The sequence below is a fragment of the Lacerta agilis genome, chromosome 3 (genome assembly GCF_009819535.1).
Source record: "Lacerta agilis isolate rLacAgi1 chromosome 3, rLacAgi1.pri, whole genome shotgun sequence".
Lineage (NCBI taxonomy): Eukaryota > Metazoa > Chordata > Lepidosauria > Squamata > Lacertidae > Lacerta > Lacerta agilis.
The window spans coordinates 30,994,935-31,013,546 of record NC_046314.1 but is presented as its reverse complement, the minus strand read 5'-3'; the positions used below and the strand labels follow the sequence as shown (position 1 = coordinate 31,013,546).

Sequence of the window (18,612 nt, the reverse complement as noted above, 5' to 3'; positions counted from 1 at the left end):
ACTCCACCACACTCCTTGGCAGCAAATTCCACGGTCGAACAGCTCTTACTGTCAGGAAATTCTTCTTAATGTTTAGGTGGAATCTTCTTTCTTGTAGTTTGAATCCATTGCCCCGTGTCCACTTCTCTGGAGCAGCAGAAAACAACCTTTCTCCCTCCTCTATATGACATCCTTTTATATATTTGAACATGGCTATCATATCACCCGTTAACCTTCTCTTCTCCAGGTTAAACATACCCAGCTCCCTAAGCCATTCCTCATAAGGCATCGTTTCCAGGCCTTTGACCATTTTGACCATGTATGTATACTCAGTAGTGAAAACTTTGTTAATGGATTTTTAAAAGTGTTTATCAGACGTTAATACAGTATTACAAATCGTCAAAATGGGAGACAGCCATTTATCCTTGCTTAAACAGCCACCCAGACAACCTTAACTTTGGCCTGTAATATTAGCTATAAGAAAGGTAACTCTTCAGATATTATCAAGGTTGTCAAAAGCATGTTTTAGATGTGATCTAACTTAATTTTGTAGAAAAGTTGTATTTTACGTCTGACAGTGTTAGGATTAGCAAAACTTTGCATTTATGGAAAAAAATGAATCATTGTTATTTTGCTGTCCATAAAGTTTGGGCTTTGGTTTTTTAATTATTATAATAGCAATTCTGAAATAATTCAAATAGTCTTTTAGTAGTCAGTATGGCCCTTGCCATTTGTGTACTATATATAAACATGCATAGGCACTGTCAATAACCTTTTAAAAAAAGAAACAATGAACTATTGTGTCTTCCAAAATTGTGTTCAAAACAATAGAAAAATTGTTGCAATGCTTAGATTCATATGCAACTTTTATCTGCTAGACTGGGTAATCTGAGGTAGAGTTGAAAAATAAAAATACTATGTTAGAGGAACAGGCTATACAATAACTGGTAACTTGCTAGTATTTTTTATTTTGCTTCTTTTGGAAGAATTAGAATAATATATTTGGAAAGAAAAACGTGTACATGAAACAAAAGACATAGTGCTTTTTCTCTGTCTGTTGGTCAGAAATAATTCATGTGGAGAATACCAGTTTTAGAGATTATGAAGTTAGACATTTTCCTCCATGCTGCCTTTTGAAAGAGGCATTGCAAAAATATTTCCTTTTCCTTTGATTCTCTCACAGTGTGGGGACTTGGGACTCGGTTTACTTGCAAGTGGTATCGGTTTGTGCAAACAATACACTTTGCTTACCTTATCTACATGACAGAATTTCACCGGGGAACCTGTGGAGGTGTAGTTCTCTGATGGGCGAGCTAGAAATTTCTAACAAATTATTTTCACCACCCCCACTAAACCACAATTCCCAGGATTATTTGGCAGACGCCATGACAGGTAAATTAGTATAAAACTAACAGATGTTTATTATAATGTAATCATACATTACATTATAATGTTTTGCTAGTTCATATATTAAGAGTCTTCTCAGCTGTAGTTTCTATCCACGGGACTCTTCCCATATATAGCTGTAAGTAAGGTTTGCTTACTTCTAGATATGTGTGATTGCTGAGTTTCTAGAGTTTCCAGCAGGCAGATGCTGCGCCTAATGCTCCTTATGGTTGATGGCGGTCCTTTCGGAGACAAAACAGCACCATTCCTGCAAAAGAGAGAGGTATCAGCAGGTTTGGGGAGCCCCAGGGTTTGTAGAAATAAAAAAGGAAAAAAAGTTTAGAAATGTTAAATAAGAGCTGAGCATAATGTCATTTGTGTTTGTATTCACAATATATGCCCACCTTTTAAAAAATCCCTGGGTACACATCCTAGTGAAATGTGCTGTCTACACCTATGACCGGCATACCTTTGTTTCTGACTAGAATGACTAGCAACCATGTGGGGAACAAATTGGCTGTACCGAAACCTCATTTTTGTTTTCAAAATGCAGGGATATTCTAGAGCAGAGTAACATGACTCAGCATGCTTTAGAAAAACCGAAAGGGTGGCATCAGAACTCTTCATTTTAAAAACCATAACAAAGTAAGACAGCTTTGGGTTGGAAGTAGACCATTTACACTAAACTATTTATTTATACCCTGCCCTTCCCTGCCAAACCGGGCTCAGGGCGGCTAACACCAATAAAATCACAACAAAAACATAAAACAATTCATTAAAATACAAGGCTTATACCTTGCCGAAGCCAGTGACTGAAATAATGCATGATCCTCAAATTTAAATTCTTCTGTGTTAAAGTAACATTAATTCAGTTCAAACAGGCTGGGATTCTTTCAGACAGCTAAATCAAGCTTCACTTCCTAAAACCTGAGGCAGTATAGATATGCACTGTAGTTTTTGAAAATCAAAACTTAGAGAAATTAGTACCGTAATCACTTCCAGTCTTGCAGCCAGCCCATCAAATCTCTAGTTGCAGCCTAATTTGATTAGAAGCAACCCTCACGATATTTCTAAAATGGAAAAAAGGTTGTGTTGGAAAAGATACTGGCTTTGTAGTTAAAATGGAAATATACTGGTTATCTGGCACTATGATAATGTCATACTCAAATTCTCAAGAATAGAATGTGTATTTTCTTGAACTGAGCCAGAAACTAAGATCAGTTTTGTTTTCATATAAATAGCAGATGGAAACATGAGCGTAGCCAAGGGGGACAGCTCCCCCTAAATCAGTAAAAATCAATACAAATCAAAACAAATCTGAGGTTCTGCCCCCCAAAAAAACAAAAGCCTGCCCCCTAACAAAAATCCTGGCTATGCCCATGGATGGAAATGTTCAAAATAATAGAAAAATTAGAAATTTAGCTTTATACTTATGTTAGTTTGGGCCTTGGTTATAGATGTTGCTTTTAATATGTAAACAGGTATTTTAAAAAACAGAAGCATAAAGATTAGTGTCCTTATTTTACACTCATGCAGTGCAATCCTATACATGATTACTCAGAAATAAGTCCCACTGTGCTCAGCAATACTTACTCCTGGATAAGGATGCCTAGGATTGAAGCCTTAGGTTCATGGTAGGGGCTTTCATGCGCCCAGTGTGATTCTTTTTCTTGGAACAGCTGATCCTTGTTCCACATAGCAACTACTTTGGTACCTATTCTCAGGTTCAAGGCAGTTTGCTATGTAGCATGGGAGCAAGGTAGCTGAGCTGCTGTTCAAAGGTTCAAAGAATTACCGGTAGTTTAATTGGTTCCTATCATAATTTTATGTGAATTTTTGGTATATTGCAGCAGAATGCAAACACAGCATTTTTCAGATGTAGAATTTGCTTCCAGGAAAATTTCTCTTTTGTGGGTACTTGCACAGCTTCATGTTCTGCATTTTATTCAGTTGAATCAAGCATCATGTATCTCTTGCTATTTCAGGCTGTGGTTTAAGTAGTTTGTGTTGTGCAAGAGAAAATCCCTTACAGGAGATCAGAGTTTTCTTTTGATGTTTCCTAGTGCCAAAGAGGCAAATTTTTGCTCAGCTTAAAAAGCAACTTGTCCTTTCAGTAGTTGGAGTACTAAAACATGTTTTTCAAAAAGCTCTTTCTGTGCAGATAGGTCTCCTATGCATGTATATATTACTTAAGAATGTTTCGAGACATATGCTTTTCCCAGCTACAGTAGGTAATTTGCATTCTGATATGCAAGTATTCACATGCTGGATGACAGTTGTGCCAACCCCTGGGTGGATTACTGCTAGTCAAAAAGTTACTAGCTGGATCAGCACCCATGGCAGGGGACAGCAACCATTGTACTAAAGCTCATCTGTATGGTTTTTCCCGTTTTGCATCTGGGTTTGTGGCTACTGCCTTGGGGAGATCTGACATATGATACCTCAAGGCTGCACCCTGCAGATTGGTGTACCACCTATGCTACATTAATTACATGCACTAATTATGGATAATTATGTACAGGCATGTCTGCGTAAATTAATAGTTTTGCAGCACAGGTTGATACTGAAATAAGCTCCACAGAGGTTAAGGCAATCTTCTGCCAGGCAAGTGTGTTTAGGACTGCAGCCATAATTCTGCAGGGTTCTGCATTTAGGGTTCTGCAGTACAAGCTGCAACTGGTGAGAAAAGTATCATTTGTTGTTGAGTACATGGCACATATTGCTGTTCTGCTTGCCTATACCAAGCCCTAACCATCCTTGCTGCTGTAAATCACCAACATAATGTGATGGTTTTAGAGACACAGTGCCAGTGTAATTGTTCTTAGAATATGACAGCTTCCCCCCCCCCATCTTCAGACATATACTCCATGCACACCCAAATCATCTTGCATTTAAAAATATTGTTATCATTTATTGCACTTATTGGTTGTTGTTTTTTAAAAGTGGTTTACAAAATTGTACAAATATTAGAACCAGTATAAAGCTAAAACAAAATAAAAACTAGTAAAACAGGCAGATCTATCACATCCTACCCACAGAAAGAGGCTACAGATATCTAAAATTCTCCAAATGAAGGGCCAAAGCCCTGGGCAAAAAGAAATGTTCTTGGCTGGTGTCTACAAGTAGATAATGAAGGTACCAGGCATGCTTCTCTGGGGACAGTATTCTATATGTGGGTTGCTACCACTGAAAAGTTCTGTTCTCATGTCGCCACCCTTAGGCCTCCCTCAGAGGGGACATACAGAGAAGGGCCTCAGATACTGAATTCAGGATCTAGGTTGGTTCATGTGAGGAGAGGCAGTCCTTGAGAGATGGGGGTCCTGAGCCACAAATGCTCAAAGGCACCATCAAGAGTGTTGGCATATTAGCTTTGATGGCTGCTGCTGTCCTAACTCAGGGGCTGCTAGACAACATTCAGCAGCCTGCTGTACTAGCGTTTGGATCCTGTGTTTTTCTGATGCAATTACAGGCCATTTCTATGTCTGCATCATCTCAAACCTATTGCTGAAGCCATCGTTTTCCATTCAAGCAGAAAATTCACTAGCATAAACATTTAGGATGCAATATACCAAGTTTGCTGGGAGTAAGCCCCATTAAACTGAAGGGGACTTAGGTTTGTGTAAACATGTACAGGGTTGTCCTGTAAGTAGGCTAAAGTCAATTGCATTATGCTGTTAGCTTGCTTCATCCTCATGTGTACTACTCACTTGAAACCAGGACCTTATTCCTTGTAGCACATCATAATCCTATCCAATTGTGAAGTCATAAGTAGAAGATTATGACTTTGAGTGAAGAGCAAGAGTCAGCATTAGAAGCGGATGAAGTCTTAAAGCTACAAAGATCTTACCTGTTGTCGTATATTTTTTGTCCACTAAGAAATGGGAAGTCCACACCTGTATAATTTTCTGTGTTACAGTATTTAAGCACAGTACTTTGCCAATTATTTTCTGAGGGACATCGATTCATTTTTTAAAAATGAAAATAGTAAATTGTTAGTCTGGAAACTTGGAGGCTAAATTATTCCTTTAAGATTCACCCACAAACTTAAATCCCTCTTTGGCACATATCTCTAAGCACTCTGAGAGCTGCTTATCTTCTTACAGATGCTCTGTCTGATGTTCTATCTCAGGGGTAGGGAACCTCAGGCCCAAATGCCAAATATGGCCATCTACCCACTCTAGCCCTTCTTTGCACCCTGAGTGAGTGTTTTTGCCTGGCTGGAATAAGGCCTTTTGCTTGTCTGGATGTAGGATATAGAGGGGTGTCTGAATATACTCGGTCTCAACTACTCAATACTCAACTACTCTGCTGTGACAAGGTATAATTTATATTTGTTGCTGTGCCCATTTTTGCCTATCTGTGGCATGTCCCTTTCTTTACTTTTCTTTCCCATTAGGAATTTCCTTACTAACTTTCATCCAAGTGAAATGATGCTTAAAAATAAATAAATAAATTACAGTCGTACCTTGGTTGTCAAACGCCTTGGTACTTGTCTGTTTTGGCTCCTGAACACTGCAGAGTGTTCCAGTTAGCGAACGTTCTTTGGAAGCTGAACACCCGACATGGCTTCCGTGGCTTCTGATTGAGGGCAATAAGCTGCTGCAGCCAATTGGAAGCCACGCCTTGGTTTTCAGACATTTTTGGAAATCATGTGGACTTCCAGAAAGGATTCCATTCGACAACCAAAGTACGACTGTACAGGAAAAGAAACAGCATGAAAAGGGGGAAATGAAGGGTTTAATGAGAATACTTGTCAGTAATTTGCCAATATTTAAAATGCTGATAGAACCAATAGTTCTGCCTTGTATAAATAATATTTCTGTGACATAGAAGAGTGGAAGAAGCATCGCACACCCTATTAACATACTTTTGTATTTATTTATTTTTTGACAGGGTTTTAGACCAAGCCCCCGCCACATTAGAAGACGTGTCGTGCCTCGCCTTGAAGAAACACAGCCCCTGGTAGAAGTGCATCAGCTGAGTGAGCAGGAAACATCGGTTAAGAAAAGGAAGATCAAGAAAAGCAGCAGAGTCCAACCAGAATTCTACCATTCTGTTCAAGTCACACCAACTCGAAAGCCAGTAAGTTTTCTTTCCATTCTCAGTGCAGTGATCTTCAAAATACATTGTGTGGACTGCAGTTAGCCTGGATCTGTCAGATTTAGGCAGTGCAGGAATAAGAAGCCCTAAAACTGATAGCATTTCAGGTCGGATCCTCTTCCAAGCAACATGCAGTCTTGGAACCCTGCAGCCAAGTCCCTGTGGCAGCAGAGCAGGTCAATGAAAAAGGGGAGGCATCAGAGAGGGGCTTTCCAGGATAAACTGGTGCCCCCAGTCCCCTGTATAAAAGCCAGGCTGCCAATACGTGAATGTGCAGACATGGGAAGCTGCCTTATATTGAGTCGGACATTCAGTCCACCTAGCTTTGCACTTGCTGAGGGAAGGAAGCAGAAGGCACACACAAAAAGTGGAGGCATTTTTCAAGAATGATAAAAGTGAAAATAAAACAAAGAGGGTTGGGGTTGTTGTTTTTTAGCTCAGCTCTAGACATTACACTGCACTCGATTAGCAGTTTAGTTTCATTTTCAAATTGATATTATCAATTCAAAATTTAAAGAAGATAAACATTTGAGAAAGAAAGGATGTTTTTATTAAGTCTTGTACAGAGCCACTCACCTCCTTACCTGCTGTGAGTAGGTTCTGCTAGACTAGTTAATTATCCTGTTCCCCACAGTGGCAAGCCAACTAGATGCTCTACAGTATTTTGTTTTTTTTATCCATTTTTCAATATTCCTTTAAAAAAATCTGTTCTCATCCCACTGGCCTCTGCTGGGGATAAAGAAACCCTGACCTTGCATGGAAAGAACTATTGATTAACTATCCCTGATTGCCAGCACAAGGAGCAAAGTAAACTGAGATGTCGAATGAAGGGTCTAACAATATGAAATCTGCGCAAATAGCTTTCGTGCGCTATAGACAAGGGTCAGCTGAGTCACTCCAGTGCTGCACAGCTTGTGACTGAAGGGGCGCAACAGTGAAATGAAACATGCAGGTGGTAATCTTATTGTGTACATCAGTGCTTTTTAGCCATCCTTCATTGACACTTTCCATAAAACATGCTGGTAAGACCTGGTTTATGAGAGCAGGGTCCTTGGACGTTGTCAAATGCCTCAAATTATATTTTTGTGTGTGGGACTGCTTCAGCAACCAGCAATTATATATATATATATATATATATATATATATATATATATATATATATATATATATATATATATATATGTATATGTATATATATGTGTATATATATATATATATATATATATATATATATATATATATATATATACACACACACACACACACATACATATAAAATAAACTCCTTTAAGTTGTTCCAGAATCTTGCTTCCTAAATTCCATGTGCCAAAACATTGCTTCCCGAAGGCCACACATTGGACATATGGTATAAGAAATATATAAGAAATGCTTGAGATTCAGTATGAATTTTCATTCCTTTTATTTTCGTTTAGTACTCCTTTTTTGGGGGGGGTAGTTTTTAAAAATGTAGGATTTAGAGACTCCTTTACTTTATAACACCTTTATGGAAACCAACATCTAGCTAAATTTGCTGTTTTATAAAAACAAATCATTTATCCCTTGTCTCCCCAACACACACCTATCCTTATAGCAACATTTATTTAGGTTGCAATCCAGACCCTTTTTGCACTAGGTTGTGGAAGGGGGAATTGGACTGGGTTGCGATGTCCTTTCACCCAGCCCTCTCAGCCTCTGCTAGCAAAGGGCTCTCTATTCTGCCTGCAGAATGCATGTGCAGGTTGAAGTGCAGGTGATGAAATATCTGCCGGTGGTAGTGCTCCTCTCGTGATCCTCCTTAGATCAGGTCCAGACATAGGCAAACTTGGCCCTCCAGATGTTTTGGGACCACAACTCCCATCACCCCTAGCTAGCAGGACCAGTGGTCAGGGATGATGGGAATTGTAGTCCCAAAACATCTGGATGGCCAAGTTTGCCTATGCCTGGATCAGGCCATCATCTACTTGGTGGCTCCCAGACCACCAGTTGAAGGCCACTGGTGTATGCAGTGCCGAGCTAGATTGACTGTCGGTCTGACTTTATATAAGGCAACTCCCTCTATTCCTCCATGAGCAGCAGATACTTTCTAGTAGTGTACGAACAACAAGAGTACAAAAATCAAAGATCAGCTAAGTGCCTACTGTTATTATGATTCTTCACCCCAACTCAACAAGTCTTTGTCTCATAAATGCAAAAAGATTGGAGCTCAGTCACAGATGTTTCCTTTTCCTGCGTAATTCCTTGAAGTAATGGGTGGTTAGTATAACATTCTATTATGTGATGTAAACAGTTTCTATCAAAACAGGAAAAGGAGCCCTTTATATTTAGTTACTATATACAGTAACCATGCATATAAACGATTTTACAGACAAAAATACTCTAGGACCTAATTGTTGGAATTGTTCTGTCTCAGTGTTGAACTTTGAACTACTATTATTCAACAAATGGAAATGCTTTCAGCACTAATTTCATATTTTGTAACAATTTTTCGCCACAATTGTAAAAGTGGTGGTGGTGGGGAAATCAAGATTAAAGCAGTGAAGCCCAGTTTTCAGGAAAGTCCTTAGCATGTACTTTGGAGTGTTGAGTAATGAAAATGATGTTATTAAAACAACAGTAAATGATAAATACGTTTTGCTTCCTGAAACATTCAACTACAGAACCCTACATAATAAATATTTCTTTTTTAAGAGAATGGAGAATAACTGGGGAAACTGAATTTATTTGTTTCCCTCTTGTATTCAAAATAAGAGGTTACGAGAAGCTTTGCTTCATATACAGTAAGAGGACACTTTCAAATATCTCTTTTTCCTTATACTACTTGGAAATATCACTGATGTAGACATTAGATTACTTATTAACTTCTGAAAACCTGACTGATCCCTGTACTTCTTTCTTTCTGAAAGCAAACCAGCTCAACTTAGTAACAAAACAGGAAAACAAATAACAGTGATTCAACTGGAAATCAGTGGTTGTCATGCTACTTAGCTTTGGCAAAATGGTACCTGGCTTCCCCAGCTATTCATGCTGTACATAGAATGGTTTATACTTCCATGATTCATATCAAAGGGCTGTAAAGGACTACTTGCCAGATTACCTTTGGATGTCAGACAGCTGTCTTTTAAGATAAGCAAATTAAACCATGTGTATTTCTTTTGGATGGAATGCATGCAGACAGCGGCACCATTTTTGGATGTAGGACTTGGCCATCATATGCATCCACTGCAATCATGATTTACATACCGTGGGAATGTAAGGACCTATGATGATTCCCTTTAATGTCTGAAGCATTTCCAGTTTATGTAGCTGAGATACCAACACTCATTGTTATCATTTTAGGAACATAAGAAACGGCCTTCCATCAGGTCAGACTACTGGTTGAACTGACCTAATACTGTATTGCCTGGTCTGTGACATCAGTGGCTCTCCAGGGTGTCGGACAGAAAGTCTTACACATCACTTGCTACCTGATCCTTTTACCTGGGGATGTCAGGGATTGAACCTAGAACCTGCTATGCACAAATAAACTTAACTACATAGAGAGGGTTATTTAAAAAAAAACAAAAAAAACAAATCTCTATTGAAAGACTATACGTAGTTAGCAGACCTCTCAGAGTGTGCCTACATCAGTATTCCTCTTCCTAATTCTCAACATTCCTCTTTTCCCTCTGCCTCTTTATAGCCAGGCCCAGTTGTTTGTTAGTTTCCCATGCATTTCTTTTTTGGGAATTGAAGACTGTTCTTTGGCTGGAGTTAAATGTAGTATGATCACATCTTACGTGGGGTTCCATCTGTATGCAAACACGCATATACTTGAATCCCCGTCTACCATGCATCCTTAACCTTCTGAAGCCATCGTATTGAGTGAGCCTTGCCCAGTAAGCAAGACAGAGAGCTTAAAAGCTCTTTTCACGCTGAAAAATCTTACGTTCATTTAATTTTCACAATTTCAACCGGCTGGCCTTCAAGCACGCAAGGTTGAAAGCACACAAGTTAAATGCAAGTAAGATGTGATTGTACTGTAATATTGATATGATCACAGACAGCTCACGGCTATGTGTGTGTCTGTGGAGATCCTGACCTGTCTATTTGGATTGCATAATTTGCCAGGGGGTGGGGATGGGGAGCAGTTAAAATCATAAGAATCCTGCAGGATTTCTACAATGGCAATTCAGATGGTTATGGGAAAACCACAAGTGAGACTAACCTGCAAGCAATAGCCCTCTCATTCTCACGATCTTGTGGTAGCCAGTTCAATAGTTTGGCTATGTGCCGTGCAAAGATGCATCTCTTTTTTGTCTATCCTGAATCTCTCAGCATTCGGTTTATTTGGATGGCCCTGAATTCTAGCATTATGATAGCGGGAGAAAGACATCTCTCTATCCACTTTCTCTACACTGTGCAAATTTTATAAATTTGATTGTGACATCACCATTCTGATCATTTTTGTTAATCTTTTCTGCTCATTTCCAGCTCTACAATATCCCTTTTGATATGTGGTAACCAAAGCTTGACTTAATTTCCTATATTTAAATGTAAGGGACATTCAGTGATAATTAAAAATATAACGAGAGATACTACACTTACTACTCCTTAACTGGGGTACTAACTCTTTTCAGATGAAGAATTATGGAATGAGCTGGACCAGCTATTTGTATAACTATCCAATAAATAAATATTGAATGAAAAGTATTTTATGCAGACATGACTCTAGGCTTCTGTAGCTTAATAGCTGTTTTACTATAGTCTTTTATTTCTCTGTTCAGCTTTCCAGCCACCAGAGGATGTTGTTTGTACTAAAGAATAAATAGCTGAGGTCAGATATATCCAGTAGAGGGAAGTGGTACACCAGCTATTGCAATATACTATCAGTTCTGTTCATTCCTGGATTTCTTTAATCTTTTCATGTATTCCTCTTGTCTGAATGATTTATTGCTGAGTCTGAAAATAAGCCCCGTGGTGCCATGATCAAAGCTGTGATGCTATCTTTATTTTGCCTTGAAATGATGAAAATGTACAATATTATGATTAGGGTATGGAAATGAATATTTAAGATTAGTATAGGAAATAAGTGACATTTACAGCCGAGTCCTTAAAATCCTAAACCTAATACACAAACATACATACACGTGTGCCGAAACTCAGCTGAAAATGTTTAATAAATTTGACAACGAAATAGAAAGGAATATGCAGAGGGAAAGAACTACAAAAAGAAAACACCTACACAATGTCTACCGAGATTATATGGTATTCTATTTTAACAATCCATATAATTAAAAAAAGGATAGTGGAACTACATAAAATACAGTAGTCTTAATAGTCTAAAAATACCAGGAATATTTATAAAAATACAGATTTGTGACTATCATTATTATAGCATTAATAGCTTCTAAAAATAGTCTGGATCCTACCATGCTGTGGTTTCTCCCACAATGTTTTCTATTTCATTTCAGAGGAAAAAGTTATTGGTAGAGGCTCTCCAGTTCGTTTTTAGGAACATCAAACTAAATGTATTAATAGGATTCTATGGAGCCATCTCAATATAACTTGCCTTTCCCCTCCCCTCCCTAGAGGTTGTTTGGCAGACAAGTTCCTTTAACTTTCTTGCATATGAGCCAGGAGAAGAAATTCCTAAGTCATCTAATTCCTATGCTACATTTTGAATACTGAAAGCCCATGCAAGATGGCCCAATAGTATCACATATTAAAGCATTAATTCCATTTATTTCTTGTACGGCATTTAATTACTACTAAGACTATTACTACTTCTGATTTATTTATTTATTTTAAGTGTGGGAGACACACCTGTGGCCATCAATATGTTGTTGGACCACATCTTCTGTCATCTCTGACTTGACAATGCTGGCTGGGGCTGTTGGGAGCTGGAGTCCAACATCATCTAGAGGGTCACTGGTTCCTCACTCAATATTACAAATTTCTACAGCCCATGATGCAGTCATAACAGATGATAAATGCAGCTTACTAAATTTACAACAATAAAATCCCCATAAAGCCACTGCAGAAACTAATAATAAAAAAGAGAAAGTAAACAACCTCTAGGGAGGGGAGGGGAAAGGCAAGTTCATCAAAAGCCTGGCCAAGCAAAACTGTCATAAATTGATCTCTAATTTCAGCTCTAGTTTTCAGCCACCTAACATTTGAAAGCAGATCTTTTGAAGATAATAATAAGAATTTTATTATTTACATCTCACCCATCTGGCTGGGTTTCCCCAGCCACTCTGGGCGTCTTCCAGTACATTTAAAACATAATAAAACGTCAAACATTAAAAACTACCTGATACAGGGCTTCCTTCAGATGTCTTCTAAAAGTTGTGTAGTTCTTTATCTCCTTGACATCTGATGGGAGGGCGTTCCACAGGCAGGGCACCACTGCCAAGAAGGCCCTCTGCCTGGTTTTTGTAAGTTCACTTCTTACAGTGACAAACCCTCCAAATGTCCGTTTTCCAGGGACATCCCTGATTTAGAGGAGCTGTCCTGGTTTCTGATTTGATCCCGAAATGCCCTGCTTTTTCTTAGGATGTCCCTATTTTCATTGGAGAAATGTTGGAGGGCATGGAGTTATTTGGCTCCTGAGCTGTCTGAAGGCAATCCTGTATATGGAAGGGGTTAAAAAAAAGTTTAATGTTTTATTATGTTTATATATATTTCTTGGAAGCTGCCCAGAGTGGCTGGGACAACCCAGTAAGATATGTGGGGTATAAATAGCAAAATCATCATTATGGAATGGGATGTCCCTATTTTCATCAGAGAAATGTTGGAGGGTATGCAGTAACGGAACCACCAGAAGACCCTTGGAGGAAGACCTGTGTTCAAGCTGAACAATGGGGGTGGAGACGCTCCTTCATGTATACTGGGCTGAGGCCCTTTAGGGCTTTAAAGATCAGCACCAACACTTTGAATTGTGCTTGGAAATGTACTGGGAGCCAGTGAAGATCCTTTTGACAGGTGTTATAAGGTCCCAGTGACCACTCTGCCACCAGTCTAGCTGCCTCATTCTGGATTAGTTGTAGTTTCCAAGTCACCTTTCAAAGGTAGCCCCACATAGAGCATGTTGCATGTAGAGTAGTCTAAGCGGGAGATAACCAGAGCATGCACCACTCAGGTGAGACAGTCTGCAGGCAAGTATGTCCTCAGCTAGCATACCAGATGGAGCTGGTAGACTGCATCCCTGCACACAGAATTGACCTGTGCCTCCATGGACAGCTATGAGTCCAAAATGACCCCCAGGCTGCACACCTGGTCCTTCAGGGGAACAGTTACCCATTCAGGACCAGGGGGTCCTCCCAACAAGCTCACCCTGCCCCGGTCCCCCCAAAACAGTACTTCTGTCTCATCAGGATTAAACCTCAATCCATTAGTCACCATCCATCCTCCAACCGCCTCCAGGCACTCACACAGGACATTCGCTGCCTTCACTGGCTCTGATTTAAATGAAAGGTAGAGCTGGGTATAATCTGAGAGAAGGTGAACCTGTATAGTAAATATTGTTTTAGCCCTTTTAGTTGGCTTTACTGTACTGTATGATTTCTGTTGTGCCTTCCTATTAGGTCATCATTTTATGATGACATCAGGGTAAGCTGCCATGCTGCAAAAGCTGTTTGAAAGGGAATATGTAGGTGTGATAGACATTTTCTAGCCATTTAAGAAATGGCTGCAATTTCGATAATTTATATTGCAAACCATACTGGGAAGAACGACACAGAGTCAGAAATCATATGTCTCAAGCCTGGTACTTCTAAGATGACACAGCAGGTGCTGTCAAGGTGACACAGCACAGGGGGCCTGGAAGTAGCCTCTCTTTGATGGGCAAATGTAGGCATTGTTTGCTGATCAGGTAACAAACACATATCAGCGCCTCATAGTCACTTGTTTTGAAACTGACCCCCAAATAAAAATTCAGTTTGCCTCTCAACCTTGTTTTTAAGGAGGGCTGAAGAGGCCAGTATATATCTCTCCCCCCCCCCCCCATTCCTCCAGTTCTTTGTGCCTGCACTGCATCATTTCTTGTTTACATTCCTGGCTGGTTGGTTTGGAGCCCATGGGCAGCTGCTGCTACCTGCTCTGTGGCGACTGGAAAGTCTCTCGTCCAGCCTTTAAGGACAGTGTGTTTACTGAAGCGGCCTCTCGCCCAGTGAGCTTGTGCAACCCGCCCTTTGTGCTTTCCCTTGAGGAAAAGAGCAAATCTACATTTCCTGTCTCCCAAAGCCGGCGCGCTTTAGGAAGCGGGTAGCCCTCCAAACAAAACTGGGGAGCCTCGGAAAGAAGTTGATCCACCACACAAGGAAGAAGAAGGAAAAAGAGACTTACCAGGGCGTGGTTTCAGGAATATGAGCGCAACAGCAAAGCCCCAGCATCCTGGTTTCCGATGGGGGTTGAATTTCCCTCACCGCACATTAATGATTGAACCAGCAGCCTAGGGGTGGTACATCTTTTCTTTTGCCGGGCGGGGGAGCCAAATGCTATTGATTTGTAGCCGGGAAGCGTGCTCTTTTTTTCAAAATCCATCTCTTCCCTGCTCCCCCCTCCTTTCTGGCTTTATTGTTGGGCAACTCCAGAGGAGCATTGTAAGCTGGTTGCCAGAACGCCAGGCCACTCGTCTCCCTGCCTAAATCTTCCCACATATGGGTTTTCACTAAGCCATCTCTCCAGATCTATCTGTGTATTGCCGCTGTCCGTGAGATTTAAATACACGAGCAGCAGTAGACAACAATGGTGAGCAATCTATTCATTCGTGTATTAAAAATATAGATGTATCGACTGATCGGTGGGGTGGGAGGGAGGGAGGTTTCAGTTCCATCTGTTTCTGACTGATTTTCCTAGAGGGCGATCTAATAAGCAAAAGGATGTATTGCTTTATTTTGAGAGCAAAAATTGATTCTCTAGTCTCAGATTTTTATTTTGCTTTTAATCCCCCCCCCCCCCGTCCTTCTCTAGAGCTCAGGAAACGCTTCCTACAGATGCTCCATGTCATCCTCTGCGGATTTTTCAGACGACGATGATTTCAGTCAGAAATCTGGTTCCCTGTCCCCGGCTCCGGGTGACACCCTGCCCTGGAACCTACCTAAACACGAGAGATCCAAGAGGAAAATTCAAGGAGGCTCTGTGTTGGATCCAGCTGAGAGAGCTGTGCTCAGAATCGCCGGTAAGACCAGGATGGAAATACATGGGAGATGGGGGGGGGGGGGAGAGGGAGGGAGAGAGAGACTTGCATAGTACAGTAACTGTGCTCACGTGTCCATATTGTGGGTTTATTTGTGCATTACAGAGAGTATAAACTGAGAGCTTTGTTCATTGCTTCTGTTATTTGTGTTTTTAAAAGCACACACACGAAACTCATGGTCCTCCATGCTCAGTTTTCTAGTGTTGGTAGTGACTAAGCTATTTGGCCTTGTTTTTTTCTGGCTGGGTGGATTACTGCATGTGTATGGAGGAAAATGCAGCTGCAATACGTGCAGGTGCGGGTGTTAAAATTGAATTGGAGGGTTGCATAAGAGTGAAGAATATGACCATTTCATATGGTGTGTGTAACATAGCAAGGCTGCTGCTGAGATACAGGAACTTGAAGCATGCTTTAGGAAGGGTACCATCCTTAGTACCCAGCAGTAAATGCAGGAAGACTTACTTCTGAGTAAACTTACAGAGGGCTGGTTTACAGAGTACTTCCAGGTTTTTAAAAAAAATAATGGGTGGGTTTGCTTGAAAGTTGCTGAACTGATGTAGGATCAGCAGAAGTCGGGTTTCTCTGACTGGTCTTGTAGTGCTTGACGCTAGCAGGGGCCACCGGGCTCCTGAATAATATCGGAGAGGCCCTGCTGGGTGCTCTGTATAAGACAGAAGAGCAGTTGGTCTTCATTGGTTTTGAAATAGGTCAGGGAGTTTGCTTGGCCAACCCGGCTGCAAACTGAGATGGAAGAGTAATATGATCCGGGAGAGAAAACGCGGTGGTTGTTGTGTCCGTGTTGTTATTCGTAAAACCTCTCACAGGAATGAAAGCACGCAGCAGCTCGTACATGCAGATACAGAGCAGTTGTTTTGCAAATACAAATCTACTTTGGAGCACTCGCTAATGGGGTGCGCTGGGAAAAGCTTGGTGGAAGGGGCCACTTCAGACTGGCTATTTTATTTATCGAAAAAAGTGGGGGGGGGCGGGGGGTCTCAGACCAGTGTGGAAGCCCCACCCGGGAAGTTCTGTTGTCTTACCCCGAGATTTATGGGTGGCCTGAGACTGTCTGTGGCGTGAGCAAAATGCACTTTGCACATGCAAACGCATCCTCCCAGTCTAGGGCTGAGCTTTGGGAAACGCTTCCGGTGCTTGCCACGATGACTGTACGAAGCCGGCCGGGACGCGGTGGCGCTTTTTGGAGCCCACGCTGCTCCTGTTTTGGCGACCGCGCTGCCGCGCTCACCGGATTTCGCCCGCCTCTGCTGTGTTCGTGTGTGTTTGGTGCCTGGTTGCAGCTGGTGCTAAGGGAATCGTCGCATGATGCAGATCGAATATTCCCATAGCAATCGAGCCGAACCCTTCCCCTTTAGATTCTCAGTACAGTATCACTGTGCGGGGCACGGAGGTTGTGATGACAACGGGGAGCAAAACCCGAAACCGGCCGCACCACGTGCCCCTGGTCGGAAGTGATTGCGCCGTTTCCTCCCGTTCAGCCCCCCTCCCCTTTTTCTGCATGTCGCCTGTTTTGCTGTTGGGAGAGACGGGGTGGGGGGGCATGGAAAAGCCACACTTGGTTCCTCTCTAAGAAGACACTACAGAGAGAGAGGGCGTGGGGCGAGGCAGGAAGGACCCAGCCCGGTCTGCTGCGAGGCCGGAATGAAAAGGCTGGGTCGGCGAGCAAGCGGGGCGGGGACAAAACACACATACACATATATACACTCCTGGCGCGCACGCGCAGCGATGGCTGCCGGCGGCAACAAAAACAGGGTGACCGGCGGTGACACCTGCAGCGACGGAGCCCCGCCTCTTGGCCTCTCGCCACCCCCAGCTCTGGCGCAGTTGACTGCTGTTGCCTTTCGCCAGGCAGCCGAAAGCGCGCCGAAGGAGAGTTGGAATGGGGCACTAATGTTAGCCATTCCATTCCTGCTGAGGAGCCTTCTTTCTGGGGTGGGGTGGGGAGGGATAGGGGGAGCGGTGGGACTTTGCGTCGGCCCCCCCCCCCCGTGGTCCTTCCTTGGGAAGCCAAGAGCTATTCCTAGCAGCGATGGCAACGTGCAATGCGCGTCTGCAGAGCGGGAGGGAGAGGGCGGCGCTGTGAGTGGGGAGGAGGAGGAGGAGGAGGCTCTCTCGCAGGTGATCCCGCTGCTGCTGCTGCTGCAATGAGGCTGTCTGGGCTCGGAAAGCGCCGGCTGGCCGGCGAAAGCCCCTTTTGAGACGAAACCGCGGCCAAGCAGCCCCCTTGCTTTATTGTGCAGACAAAGCCGAGCAGGGGAGTGGGGAGCGTAGCCAGGGAAGGCTATTCAGGAAGGTCACCAGACCAAGTGTTGGGGCGGAAGCCTCTCCTCCAACAAGGACACAACCTTCCAGAGCGGGAGCAGCCGCGTTGTAAGAGTCCGTTGTTGCTGCAGAAGCAGCAACAAAGGGACTTGTGGCACCTTGAAAAGTCTGGCACACAGAAGCTTTCGTGGGCTGAAAGCCCGGTCCAGAAGGGGAACAGAGAGTACTGTATCTCCTTCCCACTCCCCTTCTTCCAGTGAAGTTGTAGCCTTTGAAATTGAGAGAGGGGGCGCGATTTCGAAAGCGCGGTCTGTCTAGAATGTGTGGGGCAGTTTATTGGGGGAGGGGGGAGCAGAAGGAGAAGGGTCAACGGTAAAGGGGCTACTTTACAAAAGCTCCCCCCCCCCAAGCCATGAACCTGGTGCCAAACCTTTGAACCACATGGAGAGAGGGAGCAACGCAGGTTAATAAAGCTCCTCAGCAACACAGCCACGAGCTAGCTGGGAACCGCTAGCTTGCAGCCCTGCATAACACGTTGGAGCCGGGTCGAAAGCGATTGTAGTATTTTCCGTGAGTTTCCGCACCAGACCAGCAGAAACTCTCGAAGCATAAGAATCGCAGCAAAGGACTGGCGCCGATTTCAGTAGTGCTTTTTGATAGGACGAAAGGACTGACTATAAAGGGGGACT

The 18,612-nt window shown here is 42.4% G+C and overlaps 1 protein-coding gene and 1 long non-coding RNA gene across 2 annotated transcripts in view; one reads left to right on the top strand and one right to left on the bottom strand.

Annotated features, from left to right (window-relative positions):
• DST (dystonin) overlaps nucleotides 1–18,612 on the top strand; it is a 292,631-nt gene that overhangs the window by 12,996 nt on the left and 261,023 nt on the right. The window contains exons 3-4 of the mRNA XM_033143180.1: nucleotides 6,259–6,447; nucleotides 15,418–15,625. Coding sequence (XP_032999071.1) covers nucleotides 6,259–6,447; nucleotides 15,418–15,625 — 397 coding nt within the window. The remainder of the gene's footprint in view (nucleotides 1–6,258; nucleotides 6,448–15,417; nucleotides 15,626–18,612) is intronic.
• LOC117043485 lies at nucleotides 1,383–15,235 on the bottom strand. Its single transcript, XR_004426192.1, has 2 exons — nucleotides 14,791–15,235; nucleotides 1,383–1,633 (listed from the first exon to the last, which is right to left on the bottom strand). It is a non-coding gene; the product is annotated as an uncharacterized LOC117043485 (long non-coding RNA).